Source organism: Oncorhynchus clarkii, chromosome 33 (assembly GCF_045791955.1).
Source record: "Oncorhynchus clarkii lewisi isolate Uvic-CL-2024 chromosome 33, UVic_Ocla_1.0, whole genome shotgun sequence".
Taxonomy (NCBI): domain Eukaryota; kingdom Metazoa; phylum Chordata; class Actinopteri; order Salmoniformes; family Salmonidae; genus Oncorhynchus; species Oncorhynchus clarkii.
In genome coordinates, this window is record NC_092179.1 from 25,830,964 (window position 1) to 25,855,308 (window position 24,345).

A 24,345-nucleotide genomic window follows, 5' to 3' on the forward strand; every position below is an offset into this window, starting at 1 on the left:
GCCTGGTGTGTTCCTTGTTCTTCATGATGCTCTCTGCGCTTTTAACGGACCTCTGAGACTATCACAGTGCAGGTGCATTTATACAGAGACTTGATTACACACAGGTGGATTGTATTTATCATCATTAGTCATTTAGGTCAACATTGGATCATTCAGAGATCCTCACTGAACTTCTGGAGAGAGTTTGCTGCACTGAAAGTAAAGGGGCTGAATAATTTTGCACGCCCAATTTTTCAGTTTTTGGTTTGTTAAAAAAGTTTGAAATATCCAATAAATGTCGTTCCACTTCATGATTGTGTCCCACTTGTTGTTGATTCTTCACAAAAAAATACAGTTTTATATCTTTATGTTTGAAGCCTGAAATGTGGCAAAAGGTCACAAAGTTCAAGGGGGCCGAATACTTTCGCAAGGCACTGTACATTTGCAGCAATTACAGCCTTGCAGACCTTTGGCATTCTAGTTGTCAATTTGTTGAGGTAATCTGAAGAGATTTCACCCCATGCTTCCTGAAGCACCTCCCACAAGTTGGATTGGTTTGATGGGCACTTCTTACATACCATACGGTCAAGCTGCTCCCACAACAGCTCAATAGGGTTGAGATCCGGTGACTGTGCTGGCCACACCATTATAGACAGCTGACTGCTTCTTCCCTAAATAGTTCTTGCATAGTTTGGTGTTGTGCTTTGGGTCATTGTCCTGTTGTAGGAGGAAATTGGCTCCAATTAAGCGCCGTCCACAGGGTATGGCATTAAGCGCCGTCCAGGGTATGGCATTGCATTGCAAAATGGAGTGAAAGACTTCCTTCATCAACATCGCTTTTCCCCTGTACAAATCTCCCACGTAACCACCACCAAAGCAACCCCAGACCATCACATTGCCTCCACCTTGCTTGAGATGGTGTCAAGCACTCCTCCAGCATCTTTTCATTTTTTCTGCATCTCACGAATGTTCTTCTTTGTGATCCGAACACTTTTATACAATCTTCCTCTGTCCAGTGTCTGTGTTATTTTGCCCATCTTAATATTTTATTTTTATTGGCCAGTCTGAGATAGTCTTTTTCTTTGCAACTCTGCCTAGAAGGCCAGCATCCCGGAGTCACCTCTTCACTGTTGACGTTGAGACTGGTGTTAAGCAAGTTACTATTTAATGAAGCTGCCAGTTAAGGACTTGTGAGGCGTCTGTTTCTCAAATTAGACACTCCAATGTACTTGTCCTCTTGCTCAGTTGTGCACCAGGGCCTCCCACTCCTCTTTCTATTCTGGTTAGAGCCAGTTTGCACTGTTTTGTGAAGGGAGAAGTACACAGCGTTGTACCAGTTCTTGTTTCTTGGCAATTTCTCGCATGGAAGAGCCTTCATTTCTCAGAACAAGAATAGACTAACGAGTTTCAGAAGAAAGTTATTTGTTTCTGGCCATTTTGAGCCTGTAATCGAACCCACAAATACTGATGCTCCAGATACTCAACTAGTCTAAAGAAGGCCAGTTTTATTGCATCTTTAATCCGCATAACAGTTTTCAACTGTGCTAACATAATTGCAAAAGGGGTTTCTAATGATCAATTAGCATTTTAAAATGATAAACTTGGATTAGCTAACACAATGTGCCATTGGAACACTGGAGTGGTGGTTGCTGAAAATGGGCCTCTGTACACCTATGTAGAAAAAAAAAAAGAAAAAAAAGAAGAAAAATCTGCCTTTTCCATCTATAATACTCATTTACAACATAAAACATGTCAACACTGTATTTCTGATCAATTTGATGTTATGTTAATGGACATTTTTTTGTGCTTTTCTTTCAAAAACAAGGACATTTCTAAGTGACCCCAAACTTTTGAACGGTAGTGTAAGTATTCAGACCCTTTGATGAAGCACCTTAGGCATCAATTACAGCCTGAGTCTTCTTGGGTATGACGCTACAAGCTTGGCACACCTTTATTTGGGGAGTTTCTCCCATTTTTCTCTGCAGATCCTCTCAAGCTCAGTCAGGTTGCTGCACAGCTACTTTCAGGTCTCTCTAGAGATGTTCGATCGGGTTCAAGTCCGGGCTCTGGCTGGAATGGACATTGTCCCGAAGCCACCCCTGAGTTGTCTAGGCTGTGTGCTTAGGGTCATTGTCCTGTTGGAAGGTGAACGTTCGCCCCCAGTCTGAGGTCCTGAGCGCTCTGGAGCAGGTTTTCATCAAGGATCTCTCTGTACTTCGCTCTGTTCGTCTTTGCCTCAATTCGGAATAGTCTCCTGGTCCCTGCCGCTGAAAAACATCCCCACAGCATGATGCTGCCACCACCATGCTTCAGCGTAGTGTTTCCTCCAACCATGACGCTTGGCATTAAGGCCAAAGAGTTCAATCTTGGTTTCATCAAACCAGATAAATCTTGTTTCTCATGGTCTGAGAGTCTTTGGGTGCCTTTTGGCAAACTAAAAGTGGGCTGTCATGTGCCTTTTACTGAGGAGTGGCTTCTGTCTGGCCACTCTACCATAAAGGCCTGATTGGTGGAGATGTGAAGAGATGGTTGTCTCCACAGAGGAACTCTAGAACTCTGTCAGTGAGACCATCAGGTTCTTGGTCACCTCCCTGACCAAGGCCCTTCTCCCCCGATTTCTCAGTTTGGCCGGCGGCCAGCTCTAGAAAGAGTCTTGGTGGTTCCAAACTTCTTCCATTTAAGAATAATGGAGGCCCTTGTGTTCCTGGGGAACTTCAATGCTGAAAGAAATGTTTTGGTACCCTTCACCAAATCTGAGCATCAACAAAATCCTGTCTCGGAGCTCTACGGACAATTCCTTCGACATCATGGCTTAGTTTTTGCTCTGACATGCACTGTCAACTGTGGGACCTTACATAGACAGGTGTGTGCCTTTCCAAATCATGTCTAATCAATTGAATTTACCACATGTGAACTCCAATCAAGTTGTAGAAACATCTCAAGGATAATCAATGGAAACAGGATGCACCTGAGCTATATTTCGAGTCACGAAATTGATCAACCAGCTAATTTCCGGCGCCGACAGAGATGGCCGCCTCGCTTCGCGTTCCTAGGAAACGATGCAGTTTTTTGTTTTTTTATGTGTTATTTCTTACATTAGTACCCCAGGTCATCTTAGGTTTCATTACATACAGTCGAGAAGAACTACTGAATATAAGATCAGCGTCAACTCACCAACAGTACGACCAAGAATATGTTTTTCGCAACGCGGACCCTGTGTTCTGCCTTACAAACAGGACAACGGAGTGGATCCTATGCAGCGACCCAAAAAAAAACGACTCCGAAAGAGAGGGAAACGAGGCGGTCTTCTGGTCAGACTCCGGAGACGGGCACACCGCGCACCACTCCCTAGCATTCTTCTTGCCAATGTCCAGTCTCTTGACAACAAGGTTGATGAAATCCGAGCAAGGGTAGCATTCCAGAGGGACATCAGAGACTGTAACGTCCTTTGCTTCACTGAAACATGGCTCACTGGAGAGACTCTATCCGAAGCGGTGCAGCCAACGGGTTTCTCCACGCATCGCGCTGACAGAAACAAACATCTTTCTGGTAAGAAGAGGGGCGGGGGCATATGCCTCATGGCCAACGTGACATGGTGTGATGAAAGAAACATACAGGAACTCAAATCCTTCTGTTCACCTGATTTAGAATTCCTCACAATCAAATGTAGACCGCATTATCTACCAAGAGAATTCTCTTCGATTATAATCACAGCCGTATATATCCGCCCCCCAAGCAGACACATCGATGGCTCTGAACGAACTTTATTTAACTCTCTGCAAACTGGAAACGATTTATCCGGAGGCTGCATTCATTGTAGCTGGGGATTTTAACAAGGCTAATCTGAAAACAAGACTCCCTAAATTTTATCAGCATATCGATTGCGCAACCAGGGGTGGAAAGACCTTGGATCTGACCACGACTCCATTTTGTTGATCCCTGCCTACAGACAGAAACTAAAACAAGAGGCTCCCACGCTGAGGTCTGTCCAACGCTGGTCCGACCAAGCTGACTCCACACTCCAAGACTGCTTCCATCACGTGGACTGGGAGATGTTTCGTATTGCGTCAGATAACAACATTGACGAATACGCTGATTCGGTGTGCGAGTTCATTAGAACGTGCGTTGAAGATGTCGTTCCCATAGCAACGATTAAAACATTCCCTAACCAGAAACCGTGGATTGATGGCAGCATTCGTGTGAAACTGAAAGCGAGAACCACTGCTTTTAATCAGGGCAAGGTGTCTGGTAACATGACCGAATACAAACAGTGCAGCTATTCCCTCCGCAAGGCTATCAAACAAGCTAAGCGCCAGTACAGAGACAAAGTAGAATCTCAATTCAACGGCTCAGACACAAGAGGCATGTGGCAGGGTCTACAGTCAATCACGGACTACAGGAAGAAATCCAGCCCAGTCACGGACCAGGATGTCTTGCTCCCAGGCAGACTAAATAACTTTTTTGCCCGCTTTGAGGACAATACAGTGCCACTGACACGGCCTGCAACGAAAACATGCGGTCTCTCCTTCACTGCAGCCGAGGTGAGTAAGACATTTAAACGTGTTAACCCTCGCAAGGCTGCAGGCCCAGACGGCATCCCCAGCCGCGCCCTCAGAGCATGCGCAGACCAGCTGGCCGGTGTGTTTACGGACATATTCAATCAATCCCTATACCAGTCTGCTGTTCCCACATGCTTCAAGAGGGCCACCATTGTTCCTGTTCCCAAGAAAGCTAAGTTAACTGAGCTAAACGACTACCGCCCCGTAGCACTCACATCCGTCATCATGAAGTGCTTTGAGAGACTAGTCAAGGACCATATCACCTCCACCCTACCTGACACCCTAGACCCACTCCAATTTGCTTACCGCCCAAATAGGTCCACAGACGATGCAATCTCAACCACACTGCACACTGCCCTAACCTATCTGGACAAGAGGAATACCTATGTGAGAATGCTGTTCATCGACTACAGCTCGGCATTCAACACCATAGTACCCTCCAAGCTTGTCATCAAGCTCGAGACCCTGGGTCTCGACCCCGCCCTGTGCAACTGGGTACTGGACTTCCTGACGGGCCGCCCCCAGGTGGTGAGGGTAGGCAACAACATCTCCTCCCCGCTGATCCTCAACACTGGGGCCCCACAAGGGTGCGTTCTGAGCCCTCTCCTGTACTCCCTGTTCACCCACGACTGCGTGGCCACGCACGCCTCCAACTCAATCATCAAGTTTGCGGACGACACAACAGTGGTAGGCTTGATTACCAACAACGACGAGACGGCCTACAGGGAGGAGGTGAGGGCCCTCGGAGTGTGGTGTCAGGAAAATAACCTCACACTCAACGTCAACAAAACTAAGGAGATGATTGTGGACTTCAGGAAACAGCAGAGGGAACACCCCCCTATCCACATCGATGGAACAGTAGTGGAGAGGGTAGCAAGTTTTAAGTTCCTCGGCATACACATCACAGACAAACTGAATTGGTCCACTCACACAGACAGCATCGTGAAGAAGGCGCAGCAGCGCCTCTTCAACCTCAGGAGGCTGAAGAAATTTGGCTTGTCACCAAAAGCACTCACAAACTTCTACAGATGCACAATCGAGAGCATCCTGGCGGGCTGTATCACCGCCTGGTATGGCAACTGCACCGCCCTCAACCGTAAGGCTCTCCAGAGGGTAGTGAGGTCTGCACAACGCATCACCGGGGGCAAACTACCTGCCCTCCAGGACACCTACACCACCCGATGTCACAGGAAGGCCATAAAGATCATCAAGGACATCAACCACCCGAGCCACTGCCTGTTCACCCCGCTATCATCCAGAAGGCGAGGTCAGTACAGGTGCATCAAAGCTGGGACCGAGAGACTGAAAAACAGCTTCTATCTCAAGGCCATCAGACTGTTAAACAGCCACCACTAACACTGAGTGGCTGCTGCCAACACACTGACACTGACTCAACTCCAGCCACTTTAATAATGGGAATTGATGGGAAATGATGTAAATATATCACTAGCCACTTTAAACAATGCTACCTTATATAATGTTACTTACCCTACATTATTCATCTCATATGCATACGTATATACTGTACTCTATATCATCGACTGTATCCTTATGTAATACATGTATCACTAGCCACTTTAAACTATGCCACTTTGTTTACATACTCATCTCATTTGTACATACTGTACTCGATACCATCTACTGTATCTTGCCTATGCTGCTCTGTACCATCACTCATTCATATATCCTTATGTACATATTCTTTATCCCCTCACACTGTGTACAAGACAGTAGTTTTGGAATTGTTAGTTAGATTACTTGTTATTACTGCATTGTCGGAACTAGAAGCACAAGCATTTCGCTACACTCGCATTAACATCTGCTAACCATGTGTATGTGACAAATAAAATTTGATTTGATTTGATAGCAAAGGGTCTGAATATTTATGTAAATCTTACTTTAAAAACGTTTTTTTTTGTTTGTTGACATTTGCAAGAAACTCTCAAAACCTGTTTCGCTGCGTCATTATGAGGTATTGTGTGTAGATTTCTAAGGATTTGTAAGGTTGTAACGTAGCAAAAGTCAAGGGATTTGAATAGTTTCCGAAGACACTGTATATTTAAATTCTGAAGTACGATGAAGATGTGGTGTCATGGACAGGGCTACCCATGGCTTGTGTAACCTTCACATTTTATCTTTACGAACGGAAAGAATTTAAATGAATCTGAGACTGACACACTATCAGTGTGTTTGAGGGGATCAGTTTGAGCAAAGCGAGGGGCAGAATCGCTAACGTTAATCAAACAATGGATGCAAGGTGATTTGTTGATCAGTAATTCTGCTCAATCACACAGCAACATAGTCAATCTCAAACATGTACCATGTGAATCATGTTCTGAAAATCTTCCTCCGTGACAAAATGGTAGTCGCTCCCGTCCTCCTCTCCAAAGTAGGGACCCCTGGTGGTATGGCAGGTTCTGTGACAACAAGACACAAATGGTTCCAATGGCAATACAGCAATACATTCAAGCTAGCAACTCAACTTCATTGGTCATGTACACAGTTTAGCAGGTGTTATGGCTGCAGCGAACTGCTTATGTTCCTATCAATCAATGCAGTAAAGGTCAACAAGCCACAATAATCCAACATTTAAAATAATCAAAAACTCCTAAGGATCATAATGGTATTGCAACACACCGAGACAGAATAACGGACAGACTAGACATACAGACGGACACGTGCCACACACTCGCTTTGATGCACACAAGCGCACACACACCAACTCCACTACCCAGGTGAAGTGGAGCACTCCATGGCCACATCAACAGGTTATTGTCATTTTGGAGGGGTAAGTATGTTAACTGTTTTTTACGTTAGCTCTGGAGAGGACAGGGGCTGGGATGGGGCGACCTCCCCTGGGTTCGGGGATGTAGAAGGAAGTGTGTGTGCGGGTGTCTGTGTGTAGAGCAGGGCTCTCCAAACATGTTCATGGAGAGCCACCCTCCTGGAGGATTTCACTCCAACCCTCATCTAACGTACCCGATTCTAATAATTAGTTGGTTGATCAACTGAATCAGGTTAGTTACAAATGGTGTTGGAGTTAAAACCTACAGGAGGGTCGCTCTCCAGGAACAGGGTTTGGGTTCAAACCTACAGGAGGGTAGCTCTCCAGGAACAGGGTTTGGGTTCAAACCTACAGGAGGGTAGCTCTCCAGGAACAGGGTTGGAGTTAAAACCTACAGGAGGGTGGCTCTCCAGGAACAGGGTTGGAGTTAAAACCTACAGGAGGGTATCTCTCAAGGAACAGGGTTGGAGTGAAAACCTACAGGAGGGTAGCTCTCCAGGAACAGGGTTGGAGTTAAAACCTACAGGAGGGTAGCTCTCCAGGAATAGGGTTGGAGTTAAAACCTACAGGAGGGTGGCTCTCCAGGAACAGGGTTTGGGTTAAAACCTACAGGAGGGTGGCTCTCCAGGAACAGGGTTGGAGTGAAAACCTACACGAGGGTGGCTCTCCAGGAACAGGGTTTGGGTTAAAACCTACAGGAGGGTAGCTCTCCAGGAACAGCGTTAGAGTGAAAACCTACAGGAGGGTAGCTCTCCAGGAACAGGGTTGGAGTGAAAACCTACAGGAGGGTAGCTCTCCAGGAACAGGGTTGGAGTGAAAACCTACAGGAGGGTAGCTCTCCAGGAACAGGATTGGAGTGAAAACCTACAGGAGGGTAGCTCTCCAGGAACAGGGTTGGAGTTACAACCTACAGGAGGGTAGCTCTCCAGGAACAGGGTTGGAGTTAAAACCTACAGGAGGGTAGCTCTCCAGGAACAGGGTTGGAGTGAAAACCTACAGGAGGGTGGCTCTCCAGGAACAGGGTTGGAGTTAAAACCTACAGGAGGGTATCTCTCAAGGAACAGGGTTGGAGTGAAAACCTACAGGAGGGTAGCTCTCCAGGAACAGGGTTGGAGTGAAAACCTACAGGAGGGTAGCTCTCCAGGAACAGGGTTGGAGTTAAAACCTACAGGAGGGTGGCTCTCCAGGAACAGGGTTTGGGTTAAAACCTACAGGAGGGTGGCTCTCCAGGAACAGGGTTGGAGTGAAAACCTACAGGAGGGTGGCTCTCCAGGAACAGGGTTTGGGTTAAAACCTACAGGAGGGTAGCTCTCCAGGAACAGGGTTAGAGTGAAAACCTACAGGAGGGTAGCTCTCCAGGAACAGGGTTGGAGTTAAAACCTACAGGAGGGTAGCTCTCCAGGAACAGGGTTGGAGTGAAAACCTACAGGAGGGTAGCTCTCCAGGAACAGGGTTGGAGTGAAAACCTACAGGAGGGTCGCTCTCCAGGAACAGGGTTGGAGTGAAAACCTACAGGAGGGTAGCTCTCCAGGAACAGGGTTGGAGTGAAAACCTACAGGAGCGTAGCTCTCCAGGAACAGGGTTGGAGTGAAAACCTACAGGAGGGTAGCTCTCCAGGAACAGGGTTGGAGTGAAAACCTACAGGAGGGTAGCTCTCCAGGAACAGGGTTGGAGTGAAAACCTACAGGAGGGTAGCTCTCCAGGAACAGGGTTGGAGTTACAACCTACAGGAGGGTAGCTCTCCAGGAACAGGGTTGGAGTTAAAACCTACAGGAGGGTAGCTCTCCAGGAACAGGGTTGGAGTGAAAACCTACAGGAGGGTGGCTCTCCAGGAACAGGGTTGGAGTTAAAACCTACAGGAGGGTATCTCTCAAGGAACAGGGTTGGAGTGAAAACCTACAGGAGGGTAGCTCTCCAGGAACAGGGTTGGAGTTAAAACCTACAGGAGGGTAGCTCTCCAGGAATAGGGTTGGAGTTAAAACCTACAGGAGGGTGGCTCTCCAGGAACAGGGTTTGGGTTAAAACCTACAGGAGGGTGGCTCTCCAGGAACAGGGTTGGAGTGAAAACCTACAGGAGGGTGGCTCTCCAGGAACAGGGTTTGGGTTAAAACCTACAGGAGGGTAGCTCTCCAGGAACAGGGTTAGAGTGAAAACCTACAGGAGGGTAGCTCTCCAGGAACAGGGTTGGAGTGAAAACCTACAGGAGGGTAGCTCTCCAGGAACAGGGTTGGAGTTAAAACCTACAGGAGGGTAGCTCTCCAGGAACAGGGTTGGAGTTAAAACCTACAGGAGGGTAGCTCTCCAGGAACAGGGTTGGAGTGAAAACCTACAGGAGGGTAGCTCTCCAGGAACAGGGTTGGAGTGAAAACCTACAGGAGGGTAGCTCTCCAGGAACAGGGTTGGAGTGAAAACCTACAGGAGGGTAGCTCTCCAGGAACAGGGTTGGAGTGAAAACCTACAGGAGGGTAGCTCTCCAGGAACAGGGTTGGAGTGAAAACCTACAGGAGGGTAGCTCTCCAGGAACAGGGTTGGAGTGAAAACCTACAGGAGGGTAGCTCTCCAGGAACAGGGTTGGAGTGAAAACCTACAGGAGGGTAGCTCTCCAGGAACAGGGTTGGAGTTACAACCTACAGGAGGGTAGCTCTCCAGGAACAGGGTTGGAGTTAAAACCTACAGGAGGGTAGCTCTCCAGGAACAGGGTTGGAGTGAAAACCTACAGGAGGGTAGCTCTCCAGGAACAGGGTTGGATTGAAAACCAACTGGAGGGTAGCTCTCCAGGAACAGGGATAGAGAACCCTGGTGTAGAGGTTTCTATTAAAACCAGCGTAAGGTGAGAGCCATAGACAAGCCATGTCCAGCAGATGTTCTTTTGATTCCAGCGCTCCAGTGTTCGTGCTCTCTCTACCACTATTTACTGCTTCTTATTTCTTCTATTGTCCGTGGTGGGGAACCTTGTTATTTATCACTCCCCATTGCTCATGTGTTGGAGGTATTGAACATCTGGTTTAACAGTGTGGAAGTATCATGTATCTATGGATGGGGAACCAGAGGGGATCCTTGTGAAATATATTTAGTACCATCCTAAACAATAACCCTAACCCTAGCCTTCACCTCTGTGACCAGGCCTTCTCATATTTAAGGTAACTGCATCCTTTGATAAAGTCTATTCTAATGAGCACAAAATGCGAGAAGCAAGCTGGCCAAAAGTAGTGCACTATATATGGAAAAGTGTGCTTTATGGATGCACACAAGCCCCCAGAGTTTGGCCACAGCTTGCCAAAAGTAGTGCACTACTATGTAGGAAATAGGGTACCATTTGGCACTTGGGACTCACCCGTAGGCGAAGAAGTCGTTGAACTCTCGGCAGAGCTTGTGGGCCAGCTCTCTCTTCCCACAAGCCTGGGGCCCAGTCAACACCAGCATGGGGTAGGGAGAGTCAAGACTGGGCAGGGTGCTGGGACACACGCACACAGCAACACATGGATGACACAGTACACCATTTAGAGAGAGGGAGAGCACAAGGATAAAGATTCTAGGAGGTACTTTACCATTGTTCAGGACAACAAGCCAATCAGAAAAATCTGATTTTTCTAGGCCACGGGATAGGTCAGTTTCTATGATGTATAAATAGAGTATAAATGTCAGAAAAGCTACGTTTCTTCATTTTTAAAGATTGCCAGAACAAGTTAATTTAGTATGTAAGTTTTATTTAGAATATTCATCGTATCGACTTCTGATTGGCTGAAAGTCGTGTTCTAAGGAGGGTAGTCCAGTCAGGGTAGTTGGCGGATCGTGCTGTTTTTACCTATCGTAGATGACCTGGGGCTGCATCAGCTGGTATACCATGTGATTCATGTGCTCCCTGGCTGCCACTACCTCCAGAGGAGGGTCGTACTTGTTCACAGCCGAGACCTGGAGAACACAGGGGGAGACATTCATATGTCACAATGTTCACAGAAGACACCTGGAGAACACAGGGGGAGACGTTCATATGTAACAATGTTCACAGCAGACACCTGGAGAACACAGGGGGAGACGTTCATATGTCACAATGTTCACAGCAGACACCTGGAGAACACAGGGGGAGACGTTCATATGCTGAGACCTGGGGAACACAGGGGGAGACGTTCATATGTAACAATGTTCACAGCAGACACCTGGGGAACACAGGGGGAGACGTTCATATGTAACAATGTTCACAGCAGACACCTGGGGAACACAGGGGGAGACGTTCATATGTGACATTGCCGATAAATATCTTACTTCAAGTCAGTCCTATCTAGAAGTAACGTATGTACAGTCAGAAGTTTACATACACCTCAGCCAAATACATTTAAACTCAGTTTTTCACAATTCCTGACATTTAATCAGAGTAAAAATTCCCTCTTAGGTCAGTTAGGATCACCACTTTATTTTAAGAATGTGAAATGTCAGAATAATAGTAGAGAGAATGATTTATTTCAGCTTTTATTTCTTTCATCACATTCCCAGTGGGTCAGAAGTTTACATACACTGAATTAGTATTTGGTAGCATTGCCTTTAAATTGTTTAACTTGGGTCAAACGTTTCAGGTAGCCTTCCACAAGCTTCCCACAATAAGTTTGGTGAATTTTGGCCCATTCCTCCTGACTGAGCTGGTGTAACTGAGCCAGGTTTGTAGGCCTCCTTGCTCGCACACACTTTTCAATTCTGCCCACACATTCTATAGGATTGAGGTCAGGGCTTTGTGATGGCCACTCCAATACCTTGACATTGTTGTCCTTAAGCCATTTTGCCACAACTTTGGAAGTATGCTTGGGGTCATTGTGCATTTGGAAGACCCATTTGCGACCAAACTTTAACTTCATGATGCCATCTATTTTGTGAAGTGCATCAGTCCCTTCTGCAGCAAAGCACCCCAGTGCGTCACGGTTGGGATGGTGTTCTTCAGCTTGCAAGCCTCCCCCTTTTTCCTCTAAACATAACGATGGTCATTATAGCCAAACAGTTCTAGAGGATATTTCTACAAAAAGTAAGATTTTTCTCGCCATGTGCAGTTGCAAACCGTAGTCTGTTTTTTTCTTCGTGGTGGTTTTGGAGCAGTGGCTTATGTCGCTATAGGACTCGTTTTACTGTGGATATAGATACTTTTGTACCTGCTTCCTCCAGCATCTACACAAGGTCCTTTGCTGTTGTTCTGGGATTGATTTGCACTTTTCGCACCAAAGTACGTTCACCTCTAGGAGACAGAACGCGTCTCCTTTCTGAGCGGTATGAACGCTGCGTGGTCCCATGGTGTTTATACTTCAGTACTATTGTTTGTACAGAGGAATGTGGTACCTTCAGGTGTTTGGAAATTGCTCCCAAGGATGAACCAGACTTGTGGAGGTCTACAATTTATTTTCTGAGGTCTTGGCTGATTTCTTTTGATTTTCCCATGATGTCAAGCAAAGAGCCACTGAGTTTGAAGGTAGGCCTTGAAATACATCCACAGGTACACCTCCAATTGACTCAAATTATGTCAATTAGCCTATCAGAAGCTTCTAAAGCCATGACATGACAATTTTCCAAGCTGTTTAAAGATACAGTCAACTTAGTGTATGTAAACTTCTGACCCACTGGAATTGTGATATAGTGAATTATAAGTGAAATAATCTGTCTGTAAACAATTGTTGGAAAAATTACTTGTGTCATGCACAAAGTAGATGTCCTAACCAACTTGTCAAAACTATAGTTTGTTAACAAGAGATTTGTGGAGTGGTTGAAAAACGAGTTTAATGACTCCAACCTAAGTGTATGTAAACTTCAGACTTCAACTGTATCATTGACCTATATTATAAAACCTCTACAGATCCTGACAGATGACCACTGTTGTAAATAAAAACATACCAGGTTAGCATTCACTGTCCCAATTAGCAAAACATGCCACTCAGTTATTGATGCCCCTCCTCCACTTCCTATAGGCACAGTATTACACACAGGGATGGACATCTAATAGAACATTACCAAGCTAGCCCGAGATGCAGGAGAAATGTTGTCTTTTCCATCTTCACCCAGCAGATTTTGGACCTACTGTAGGCTAGTATCAAATGTGGTCTACTAGCTAGCCGGCTGGCCAGTGCCAGTCTACTAGCCAGCCGGCTGGCCAGCGCCAGTATACTAGCCCGCTGACCAGTGGCAGTCTACTAGCCAGCCGGCTAGCACCAGTCTACTAGCCCGGCTGGCCAGCGGCAGTCTACTAGCCCGGCTGGCCAGCGCCAGTCTACTAGCCCGGCTGGCCAGCGCTAGTCTACTAGCCAGGCTGGCCAGCGCCAGTCTTCTAGCCCAGCCTGGCTGGCCAGCACCAGTCTACTAGCCCGGCTGGCCAGCACCAGTCTACTAGCCCGGCTGGCCAGCGGCAGTCTACTAGCCCGGCTGGCCAGCGGCAGTCTACTAGCCCGGCTGGCCAGCAGCAGTCTACTAGCCCGGCTGGCCAGTGGCAGTCTACTAGCCCGGCCCAAAATCCTTAAGTTCCATCACTGATAACCATCTCATACATCCAACCTGCCTTCTCCTCTACTGTGACTTTCTCCTGGTCCAGGCCAGTCAGGTGTTGAAGGAGGAAGATCACTGCCAGTCTGTAGTCCAGTTGCTCCTGGGGTTGACACAACAGTGAAAGAAGCAGCATGGACATGTCTATTGTCAGTACAGAGGAAGCAGACAGCATTAGGGAGCTAACTTGTTTAGTGATGTGTTCTGGGTGTAGGTGCAGTGCAGCTACCTGGACTAGGTTTCTCTGCAGATTCAGCTCCCGGAGCAGGCACAGGTCATGGATGTGTGTGGCCTCCTTGATTTCACTGATCTGAGAACAGTATATCATAGAGAAAAAAGATCTGATGCTTGGATCAAGAATAAATCCTTTAAAAACTATTAAAACTAAATGTAATACCACAGCCAATCTATCAGTTGATGCAGTGGAATAGCTTTATCACTCAGCTCCTGGTATACAGTCGCTAGGTGGTTTAGTGATACTGGCCATTGGTACCATGCAGACAGTGGCAGAGACAAGAGCAGGACATTAGGGAATGGACTGTGTCTCACCAGGTACCTCTCCAGTTTGACAGGAGAGCAGGACATTAAGGAATGGACTGTGTCTCACCAGGTTCCTCTCCAGTTTGAGAAGAGAGCAGGACATTAAGGAATGGACTGTGTCTCACCAGGTACCTCTCCAGTTTGACAGGAGAGCAGGACATTAAGGAATGGACTGTGTCTCACCAGGTTCCTCTCCAGTTTGACAGGAGAGCAGGACATTAAGGAATGGACTGTGTCTCACCAGGTTACTCTCCAGTTTGAGAAGAGAGCAGGACATTAAGGAGTGGACTGTGTCTCACCAGGTTCCTCTCCAGTTTGAGAAGAGAGCAGGACATTAAGGAATGGACTGTGTCTCACCAGGTTCCTCTCCAGTTTGACAGGAGAGCAGGACATTAAGGAATGGACTGTGTCTCACCAGGTTCCTCTCCAGTTTGACAGGAGAGCAGGACATTAAGGAATGGACTGTGTCTCACCAGGTTCCTCTCCAGTTTGACAGGAGAGCAGGACATTAAGGAATGGACTGTGTCTCACCAGGTTACTCTCCAGTTTGACAGGAGAGCAGGACATTAAGGAATTAGGGAGGGTAACCAAGGTCGACAAGAGAGCAGGACATTAAGGAATGGACTGTGTCTCACCAGGTTACTCTCCAGATTGATGGAGCCCAGCAGATGGAGATTCTGCAGGCCTGACAGACTGCTGATGCGGTTCAGAGACAGATCCAGGACCTGCAGGGTTCTCAGAGTCTCCACATTCTCTATCTTCTCAATCTGATTCCCCCTCTGGATAGAGAGGACGTGATACATGACAAACACTGGGAATATGAATACCGTGTGGACAAATACACACACACATATTAATGAACTCATACAAGCTCACACACACACACAACTCTCCCTCCTCCTACACACTGTCACGACGTTGCCCTCTTTGGACACAGCGAGTACCACCTCCCTACCTCTGTACCATCTCTCTCTGTCTGTCTCCTTACAACCAGGCTGCTGTGGTCAGAGAGGTCGTAAATTCTTTCTTTGTTGAATTTTTACACCCTTTTCTCCCCAATTTTGTGGTATCCAATTGTTAGTAGCTACTATCTTGTCTCATCGCTACAACTCCCGTACGGGAGAGACGAAGGTTGAAAGTCATGCATCCTCCGATACACAACCCAACCAAGCCGCACTGCTTCTGAACACAGCGCGCATCCAACCCGGAAGTCAGCCGGGTTGGATGTGTCGGAGGAAACACCGTGCACCTGGCAACCTTGGTTAGCGTGCACTGCGCCCGGCCCGCCACAGGAGTCGCTGGTGCGCGATGAGACAAGGATATCCCTACCGGCCAAACCCTCCCTAACCCGGACGACGCTAGGCCAATTGTGCGTCACCCCACGGACCTCCCGGTCGCAGCCAGTTACGACAGAGCCTGGGCGCGAACCCAGAGTCTCTGGTGGCACAGCTGGCGCTGCAGTACCTCGCCCTTAACCACTGCGCCACCCGGGGGGCCGGTCGTAAATTCTTAGAGAAGATCCTGCCTCATGGCCAGACAGTATAGAGAGAGTGAGTTTTCATAGAGAGAACAAATGAATTTCTTCTTCCTCACAGAACTGGAGAACCGAACGACATTTATGTTCTGGAGAAGGTATAAAAGATCGGAGAAGAATCCAGCTACGAACTGGTCCGTTTGGTACAATTTTGTGAAACTCATGGGAGACAATTCGACCACATTACCATAACGCTTTTTATACAATAGCCTCAGTTATGAGGCTTACATCTAATTGTTGTATAAGATTAATGAGTGAGGTTGTGTAATGTGATTTTGGACTGTTTAATGAAGGAAACTCCAATTCCCTAAAAAGTTTCACTAAGTCATTGGCACACTCCCAGGGGCACAGACAGGACCTGGCGTCATGAAACAGACTTTTTCTGTGTCCCAAATAAAACCTCCACCTGTGTTTTCTATCACCAGAACGAGCTTACCTCAATTACGAGATGGCTAAAGGTTGCAGACCAGCTTACCACGAGAGGGCCAAGGTTTGAGTAGAGACCTGAGTATAAGCTAAGGTTTGAGTAGATGGCTGAATCTTTTATCCATACCACGTGGTTAAACTCTTAAGACTATTGATACCGATAGAATAAGAACAAGTCTTTGATATTAATTACTAGTCTGCAGCTAGGAATTCGGTGTCATTGAACGCGAAGACCGACAACCGCCGAAACATCTATTCTATAACGACATGAATGAATGTCACTCTGAACTATCCATTCTAACCACGACAGAGAGAGAGGGCGGACACTCTCCAACAGAAACAAACTTTTCAACAGAGATCCCGACGACACACTGAGCGTAAATATATATATTGATTGCAATTGTTCCCGAATGAGTGAGCGTTCATGTGCAAAGGATTAGCATTTCAATTGTTATAATATTCAACTCTGTAGTGTCTCCTCAGCTGACCCCCCACTCCCCTTTTGTCTAACAAGCCGCCATGCCGGTTTAGCCCACTAGGGAACATTCTCCTATCATTCTCCTATCATTTCCTTGTAGCCATATCTACTGTTTGTTATTTCTGTGAATTACTTAGTTAGTAAATAAATGATTTTAAGGCAATTGATGTATGGATGACTCATAGTGAAGACTGGGTTCGTGCAAATAACCAACACTTTACAACGTTTGGAATGAGACTAACGTGAGGTAAATACTATTTCATTAATTCGAAGACTAATTGATCAGATATTAAAATATCTGAAAGTTATATTAGAAAAAATATAACTTTGTAATCTGAATATTTTCCTTGGTGCCCCGAACTTCCTAGTTAATTACAGTTACATGATTAATCTGTTTAATCGCGTAATAATAATTACAGAGAGTTATTTGATAAATAAGTCTTCAGTTTTAATGATGCAAAAGACACGTCAACACACACACCCATGTCACACACACACACACACACACACACACACACACACACACACACGCCCATGTTACTCACACACACACACACACACACGCCCATGTCACACGCACACACTGACACATACTCACCCCACCCTCACTATCAAAGTTAACATTGAGTGTTCCCTTCCCCATCTGTAAGGAGTATAAAACTTCTCCCTGAGATGTGTGTATGATTGACAGGCCAGCTCCAATGGTCTGGGCTGACAGGTGAGGAGTGACAGGTGAACAGCTGGCCAGACACTGATGTGGGCATACCAAAAGCACTACAGACCAGCCCTCCTCTCCTCTAGAACCCACCATCCCTCCTGCTCTGTAACGACCCATCCCCACCCTACCTTCCCCCTGCGTGGGCTGCCAGCCCCCACGGCCACCATGCCCTGCCCTCCTCCACTAGCCTTCCTGGCAGAGGGCTGCCGACAGCGGGGGACGGTGACCGCGCGGAGCCCTGGAAGCTCTCGAGGCCAGGGTGTGATGGGCTGAGAGAGGAGGCTGGCTGACAGATAGCACGCTGTTAGGGAGCGGGGCTGGGCAGGAGAGGGCCGAGAGGGAAGGGGGAGGGGAGATGGAGACAGCGGCTGGTTCCCTGGTTGACAGGGATGCTATGGAGGGGTGAGGGAATAAGAGAGGAGAGGGGGGGGGGGGTTGAACAGGGTCCAGGCTTGCTCACGCCGCTGGCAGCTGGTCCCAGAGGGGAGGGTGGAAGTGGACAGGGGACGCGGCTACATCATGCTGACGATGAGGAATCACTTTGATAAAGGACACCAGCATCCGTCAGAGAGGGAGAGGGAAGGGTCTGGAGGCCCGCTGGCACAGCCATATGGTGGCTCTCACACTGGAGCCCATGTCTGTGTGTCTTTGAAAAGCTGAAGCTCAATTATGTCTGTGGTTTAAATATGAGACAGAAGAGAGGGGGTAGGGGAGAGTTAAAAATACACCACCTGCTGTCATCATGTTTGAAGAGAAAGAAGTGCTCAAATATTGTGTGTAGCATAACTGGCACCACACTGGGGGGATAACCTTTTAGAAAAGCCATGACGTAATGGAAGAATGTAGACACCAGGAAGGGACATCAAGGTGAAAACAGAAAACAACTGATTCACAGGAAAACACTTGTGTCCTAGTCGGTAGGCCATATTAAATCAACCACAAGACCAACCACTAACCACAGTACTGATGAGCTTAGAGAGCTGCGTCTATACAACCGGATGGGCATATTCATATATGAGCATAACGCATGGTAAAATATTATCTTTAAGAATCTAATTATTCAACAAACACACACGCAATGTAATTATTCATGTAACATGTCCATATATAACACCCATGAAAAGTGTTAGAAATTGAATAATTCAAGAAACAGGTGGAGCAGTTAGGACCTACCAGACAGAGGTCTTTGATTGGCAGGTTGTCCAGGCCTCTGATACAGGAGATCTTGTTGTGTGCCAGGCTGAGGTGTGTGAGGCTGGCACAATGCAGAAGACCACCGATCTCACTGAAACAGTTGTCTATCCAGAAGGGGCACACGTTAAGAATGGTATACAATGAGGAAGTAGTCTAGATAAGAACTTGACATGTATGTATGTCTGTGTAAATACTTTTTGAAGGATACAGTCCAGATTCAGTTTACTCAAAGACGAGTAGGCTGACAAATGTGTCATCGCGGACATCTGGTTATGGGAAAAGTTAACCTCCTGCGGAATACAACAAACATGAATAATGAATCAAGTGGACCAATCTTTAAATGCTTTTTGCAATGAAGAAATATGAAAATAAACAACCAAATGCATGTATAATATGATACATTCTACTAGTACTGTATAACTCACTGATAAACAATAATAAGAAGTCAACCCTGGTAAGTTCCTTGTCATTCCAGGGTAGGTAATACTTAGTAAGCATATGGAAGGACACTGCAGTATAAATGGTCTATGATGATTGGAACCCATCTTCTGGGACTACAGGCTTCAAGAAACCCCAAGCCACAAATCAAGCGTTGTCTTATCCTGTCTGTTGAAGGTCCCACCTTGAGGTTCTTGGGCGGCTGGAATCCAAAGAAGTCGGTGAGTTGGTTGTGGGAGGCATCCAGGATGATGAGATACGGCATGTGGCTTACACAGGATAAATCTACCAGTCAACATGCATTAGTAGAGTCAGGAGAGTCGGGCGAGCAGAGGGGGAGAGATGGCAACACCTGACACACAACTGTTATTATACAAACCTGAAGCCTAGAAGTTACAAGGGCACCGATGAGAAATTAACCCAGTTTAACTAATTAGGCTAATCAAGCTACATTTTCTATATCAGTAATTAGAATCATAACAAGGCGTACAGTGCATTTGTTAATAAGAGACACACACACACACCTTTTATTTTGTTGTAAGGAAGTTCTAGCTTTTGAAGGTGGACGTAATTGCAAAGGATGGATACATTATTCAGATTTCGACCCTGGATGGAGACATATTCCGAAATTGAATTCCACATGACATAGAAAACAAAACAAGTTAAGAAATGCAACACAAATGGAAAGTAAACAGATTTGTTAGATATTCTTCCGTGAAAAGTCTGATGGTAAACAGTTACTCCTGTAAAGCATATTATCAGCGATTGATGGGGTTACACTATCAACCTGAAGTGTGTGTGTTGTGTGTGTTCTTACAGGTGCAAAGAGGAACTGGTAGACATGCTCTAGTCCAGTGGCAGAGTGTCCCAGGTTGGATAAACAGCTGGAAACTTCCTCTTCAGTCAACACACCATCGTTTTTCTGTATGAGACATTGCTACATCAAAACATGTTGCAGTACACAATAGAACAAGTCATGCACTGTCAATGCATTGTTTTTATGCACCAAACTTCTGTTATTATGAAACTCCGAGTAGAAAGAGAGAGAAAGAGAGAAGTTGCTTGCATCCTGAAAGTAATTAACAGAAACAGCGTGTTACTCACCAAGCCTCATGGCCCATCTGACTAAAGTAGTTAGCATCTTTATGAATTTAGCTGTTACCCCAAGCTTCCTCCCTTACCTCCATTGTCTTCTCCTCCTTCTCTTCCTCGGAGGTTGAAAACGTGTCTGCACACGGATGATGAACCGCAGCAGGAAATGGTTGCGCATCAGTGGTCTCCTGTGTCACTGACTCATGAGGGTAGCAAGTGGGTGACCCAGAGGAATACTGGGGCGATGTTTGCTTCCCGATATCTTGCAAATTGGAAATGGTCGAAGTAGAAGACATTTTGGATGAAATTGTTTGGCATGAGAATACTTTGGGGATATTTTTACTTACTAATTAGCCTAGGTAGGTAGCTATTTTGAAAGTTGGCTCAGCTGGAGCAGATAGCGTTCTCTGTTGCTTAGTAACGAAGACGAAGCGTCAGTAGGTGAATTGAACTGTGGGATATGTCGTTTTTGATTCATTTACTTCCCAACAGTTCATAAAATCTTTCAAACCCTGGTTCCCAGGTTCCACCGTCTGGAAAAAGTAATATATTCATGCATTTTCATTTTAGTGTTTCGAGACAAATATTAGCCATTAAATCTTCTAATAACTTTACACTAATCACCATGTTGAAACCTCCATCATGCTCACCAAAATGCAGAAAAAAGCTTGACATACTAGACTTCAAGCAGTGTGCTTTGTGCATCAGACATCTTTCAACAGGTCTTGATCATTCTATAGAAAAGCCTTCTTCTGACGTCCCATCAGATCTTGCAGCTGAGCTCAATTCCTGACAGTGTATATTTTGGATCCGTCTATGTAAAATGACATCATCGGACAAAGTCAATTTGTGTCAATGTGAAAAGACTTTGAATTATATGGTGCAACAGCGCATAGACAGACCATGTTGTTTGGGGAGTGTTTCGTTCTGTATGGCATTCGTCAATTCCTCTGTGTCAATGGAAGAAACTAGTCCCTTGACCACACAAGGTAGGAAACTGGCTCTTTTCATTGTACAAAAACACACAAACTGCTCATATACACAGGGGAATTTTGAGGTTTTATTTCAGCAAGATCAGTGTACACAATGGCAGGTCATCTTTCTTTAATTGAGTGAAGGAGTGATAGTCAAGGTGTTGGTCTGAAAGGGACGTTTAACAGACAATGGAGAAAGTACATCCTTAAATCACACCGGGACTCATTCACCTCCATTCTTATCAGATGTGTGTGAAAAAACTCATCAGACATGAAACCACTCTCATATTACACACTGTAGATGTGCAAAACGACAGGTCTTAGTAAACAAACAAATAAAGCAAAGCGTAAAAAAACAAGTGAAATATATTTGTAGATCTTTACAATGAGTTGCCCCATTATTTAAAATATGGGTATAGGGGTCCGATATACGGGATCATTTAAATCCAGATGGAGTGTTCTCTTGTTCCCAAATCAGCAGAAAAAAACTCCTCAGTTGTGCAGAGTACTGCAAGCCATAGAGACCTCCATAGTGTGTGTGTGTACGTGTGCTGAGTAAAACAAATGCTGTTCCTATGGCACGAGGCAATCCCTCCGGCAACCACAAGGCTCAGATTGATCCCAGCCTACATGTCATTATGATGGATGGTGGCGCGGGTTCTGGTGAACAGCACTGCCACAACTCTCCCCTGTTCTCTTTCCTCCCTCCCCCGCTCTTGTTAAGTACTTTTCCTCTGAGTTAATTAACTAAATATACTGAGGGGATGCAGGGGAAGGAATGATTTGTGACTCCTTGGAAGTGTATTCACTTTAGAATAGTTCTAGCAGAAGTTTTAACAGTTGTAGTGGTAGGAAGGGGAGTAGTGATTTGCAATTACATCCCTATTAAGTTCAAGACCTTGAGTGTTGGGACAAAATACACACATAAATTGTACTGGATACATTGGCCCTCATCCCCGAGCACACATGTACACCTCAACGCTGCAGCACAGTCAATGCATTTCAGGACAGTGGCAAATACTTTAATCAGAATCGGCTATAGCTACATTATATCCAATCTACATTATTCTAAGTGAGAGAAAAATAGAGTGAACCACAGCTGAGGTGGGGAACCAATTCCTTTCTTTGTCCTTGGGGAAGAAGAATGACCACAAAATGGCCACAAGCAGGGGGAGAGAAGTGATAATCTAGACAGTCTAATCTGGCATCTGGTATTGCAGACACAGTCAGCGGGCCCACGAGGGAGAGCTGGAGGTAGAGCTGTAATTGAGAGCAGCAGTTAGATGTAATGAGACAATGAGATGAGAAAGGCCCCAAAGCCAGACTCTCAGAAAATTCCCCCATTCTCCACAGGTGAGACTAGGGCCGACCACATATGGGATGATTGAAGGGAGTCATTTTTTAAATTGGAGAGTGTGTGTGTGTGTGTGTGTGTGAGTGATTTCTTGAGGAACTAACTGCATTCTTGCAAGTGAATAAACAGATGAGTTACAACAACAGATGCATATTGGTAACTAAGTTCAACCCTTAAATCAGTAAATAATTAATGTACAGCATACCAGCATTATCTCAACCCCCAAAACATATTACATGGTTATTTACGGTCTGCCATGGGATCTAATGAAGACTCAGTTAGGACTTTTACAAACCCAGGTCAACACCAGTCCCTGTGGAGGTGCTGACCAGTCCCTCAGACGGTTACCTGACACTGCTAGGTCAGCTCTCAAATACTAGCTTTAATCTAAACCCTTTATCCAGACAGGAGGTTGAGAAACACTGGACAGTAATACAAACAGACCATTGCCAACAACAGCCTACCAATGTCCCCCCCTCTCAAACAGTAGTGATCTTCTTGTCCTTGGTGGCCTGCTTGAAGGCTGCCTGCTCGCAGATGATCTCCTTGAGGCGCTGCAGCCGGACGTTCTGCGTGCTCAGGTCTCCCACGCCCGTCTGGCTCCTCTGCAGCAGGCTGAGGGCGTGGATGTACTCCAGCTCGGTGTAGCGAACGCCCTGGTCCACCACCAGGTTGAGCAACTCATCTGCAGCGTTGTACAGCATCTCATAGTACTGCCTAAACAGGGGAGGAGATGACTTCATTGTTCAATGCCCATGAGAATGTTCTGTGTTATCCCAATCCCTCTAAAAGACAGAGGTCAAAGAGGTCAGAGCAAAGGGGAAAGGAGATGGTGGTTAGGGGGTTAGAGGGAGGAAGGAAGGAAGGAAGGAGATGGGGGACAGGAGAGGTCAAAGGTCAGTAACCAGTAGTAGAGATGAGTAGAAAAAAAGGAAGGAATCAACACTATGATGTTGTTGATCTAGTACTACTCTACCATACTGCCTCACATAACACTATGATGTTGTTGATCTGGTACGACTGTACCATACTGCCTCACATAACACTATGATGTTGTTGATCTGGTACTACTGTACCATACTGCCCCACATAACACTGTTGTTGTTGTTGATCTAGTACTACTGTACCATACTGCCTCACATAACACTATGATGTTGTTGATCTGGTACTACTGTACCATACTGCCTCACATAACACTATGATGTTGTTGATCTGGTACTACTGTACCATACTGCCCCACATAACACTATGATGTTGTTGATCTGGTACTACTGTACCATACTGCCTCACATAACACTATGATGTTGATCTGGTACTACTGTACCATACTGCCACACATAACACTATGATGTTGTTGATCTGGTACTACTGTACCATACTGCCCCACATAACACTGTTGTTGTTGTTGATCTAGTACTACTGTACCATACTGCCCCACATAACACTATGCTGTTGTTGATCTAGTACTACTGTACCATACTGCCCCACATAACTCTATGCTGTTGTTGATCTGGTACTACTGTACCATACTGCCCCACATAACACTATGATGTTGTTGATCTAGTACTACTGTACCATACTGCCCCACATAACACTATGATGTTGATCTGGTACTACTGTACCATACTGCCTCACATAACACTATGATGTTGTTGATCTGGTACTACTGTACCATACTGCCTCACATAACACTATGATGTTGTTGATCTAGTACTACTGTACCATACTGCCTCACATAACACTATGATGTTGTTGATCTGGTAC

The 24,345-nt window shown here is 45.9% G+C and overlaps 2 protein-coding genes across 2 annotated transcripts in view; both read right to left on the bottom strand.

The window, feature by feature from the left end:
- Positions 1–20,549, bottom strand: part of LOC139392957 (leucine-rich repeats and guanylate kinase domain containing) — a 41,814-nt gene extending 21,265 nt beyond the window's left edge. The window contains exons 1-12 of the mRNA XM_071141268.1: positions 20,343–20,549; positions 19,979–20,098; positions 19,686–19,767; positions 19,346–19,446; positions 18,932–19,013; positions 18,703–18,827; positions 15,009–15,152; positions 14,063–14,143; positions 13,850–13,936; positions 11,129–11,235; positions 10,658–10,777; positions 6,859–6,955 (exon numbers count right to left, since the gene is read on the bottom strand). Of these exons, the coding sequence (XP_070997369.1) occupies positions 6,859–6,955; positions 10,658–10,777; positions 11,129–11,235; positions 13,850–13,936; positions 14,063–14,143; positions 15,009–15,152; positions 18,703–18,827; positions 18,932–19,013; positions 19,346–19,446; positions 19,686–19,767; positions 19,979–20,098; positions 20,343–20,549 (1,353 nt within the window). The remainder of the gene's footprint in view (positions 1–6,858; positions 6,956–10,657; positions 10,778–11,128; positions 11,236–13,849; positions 13,937–14,062; positions 14,144–15,008; positions 15,153–18,702; positions 18,828–18,931; positions 19,014–19,345; positions 19,447–19,685; positions 19,768–19,978; positions 20,099–20,342) is intronic.
- A 744-nt stretch (positions 20,550–21,293) lies between these two features.
- The window catches only part of LOC139392958 (exocyst complex component 4), a 224,487-nt gene continuing 221,435 nt past the window's right edge, over positions 21,294–24,345 (bottom strand). Inside the window, exon 17 of the mRNA XM_071141269.1 lies at positions 21,294–23,298. Coding sequence (XP_070997370.1) covers positions 23,061–23,298 — 238 coding nt within the window. The 3' untranslated portion in view covers positions 21,294–23,060. The remainder of the gene's footprint in view (positions 23,299–24,345) is intronic.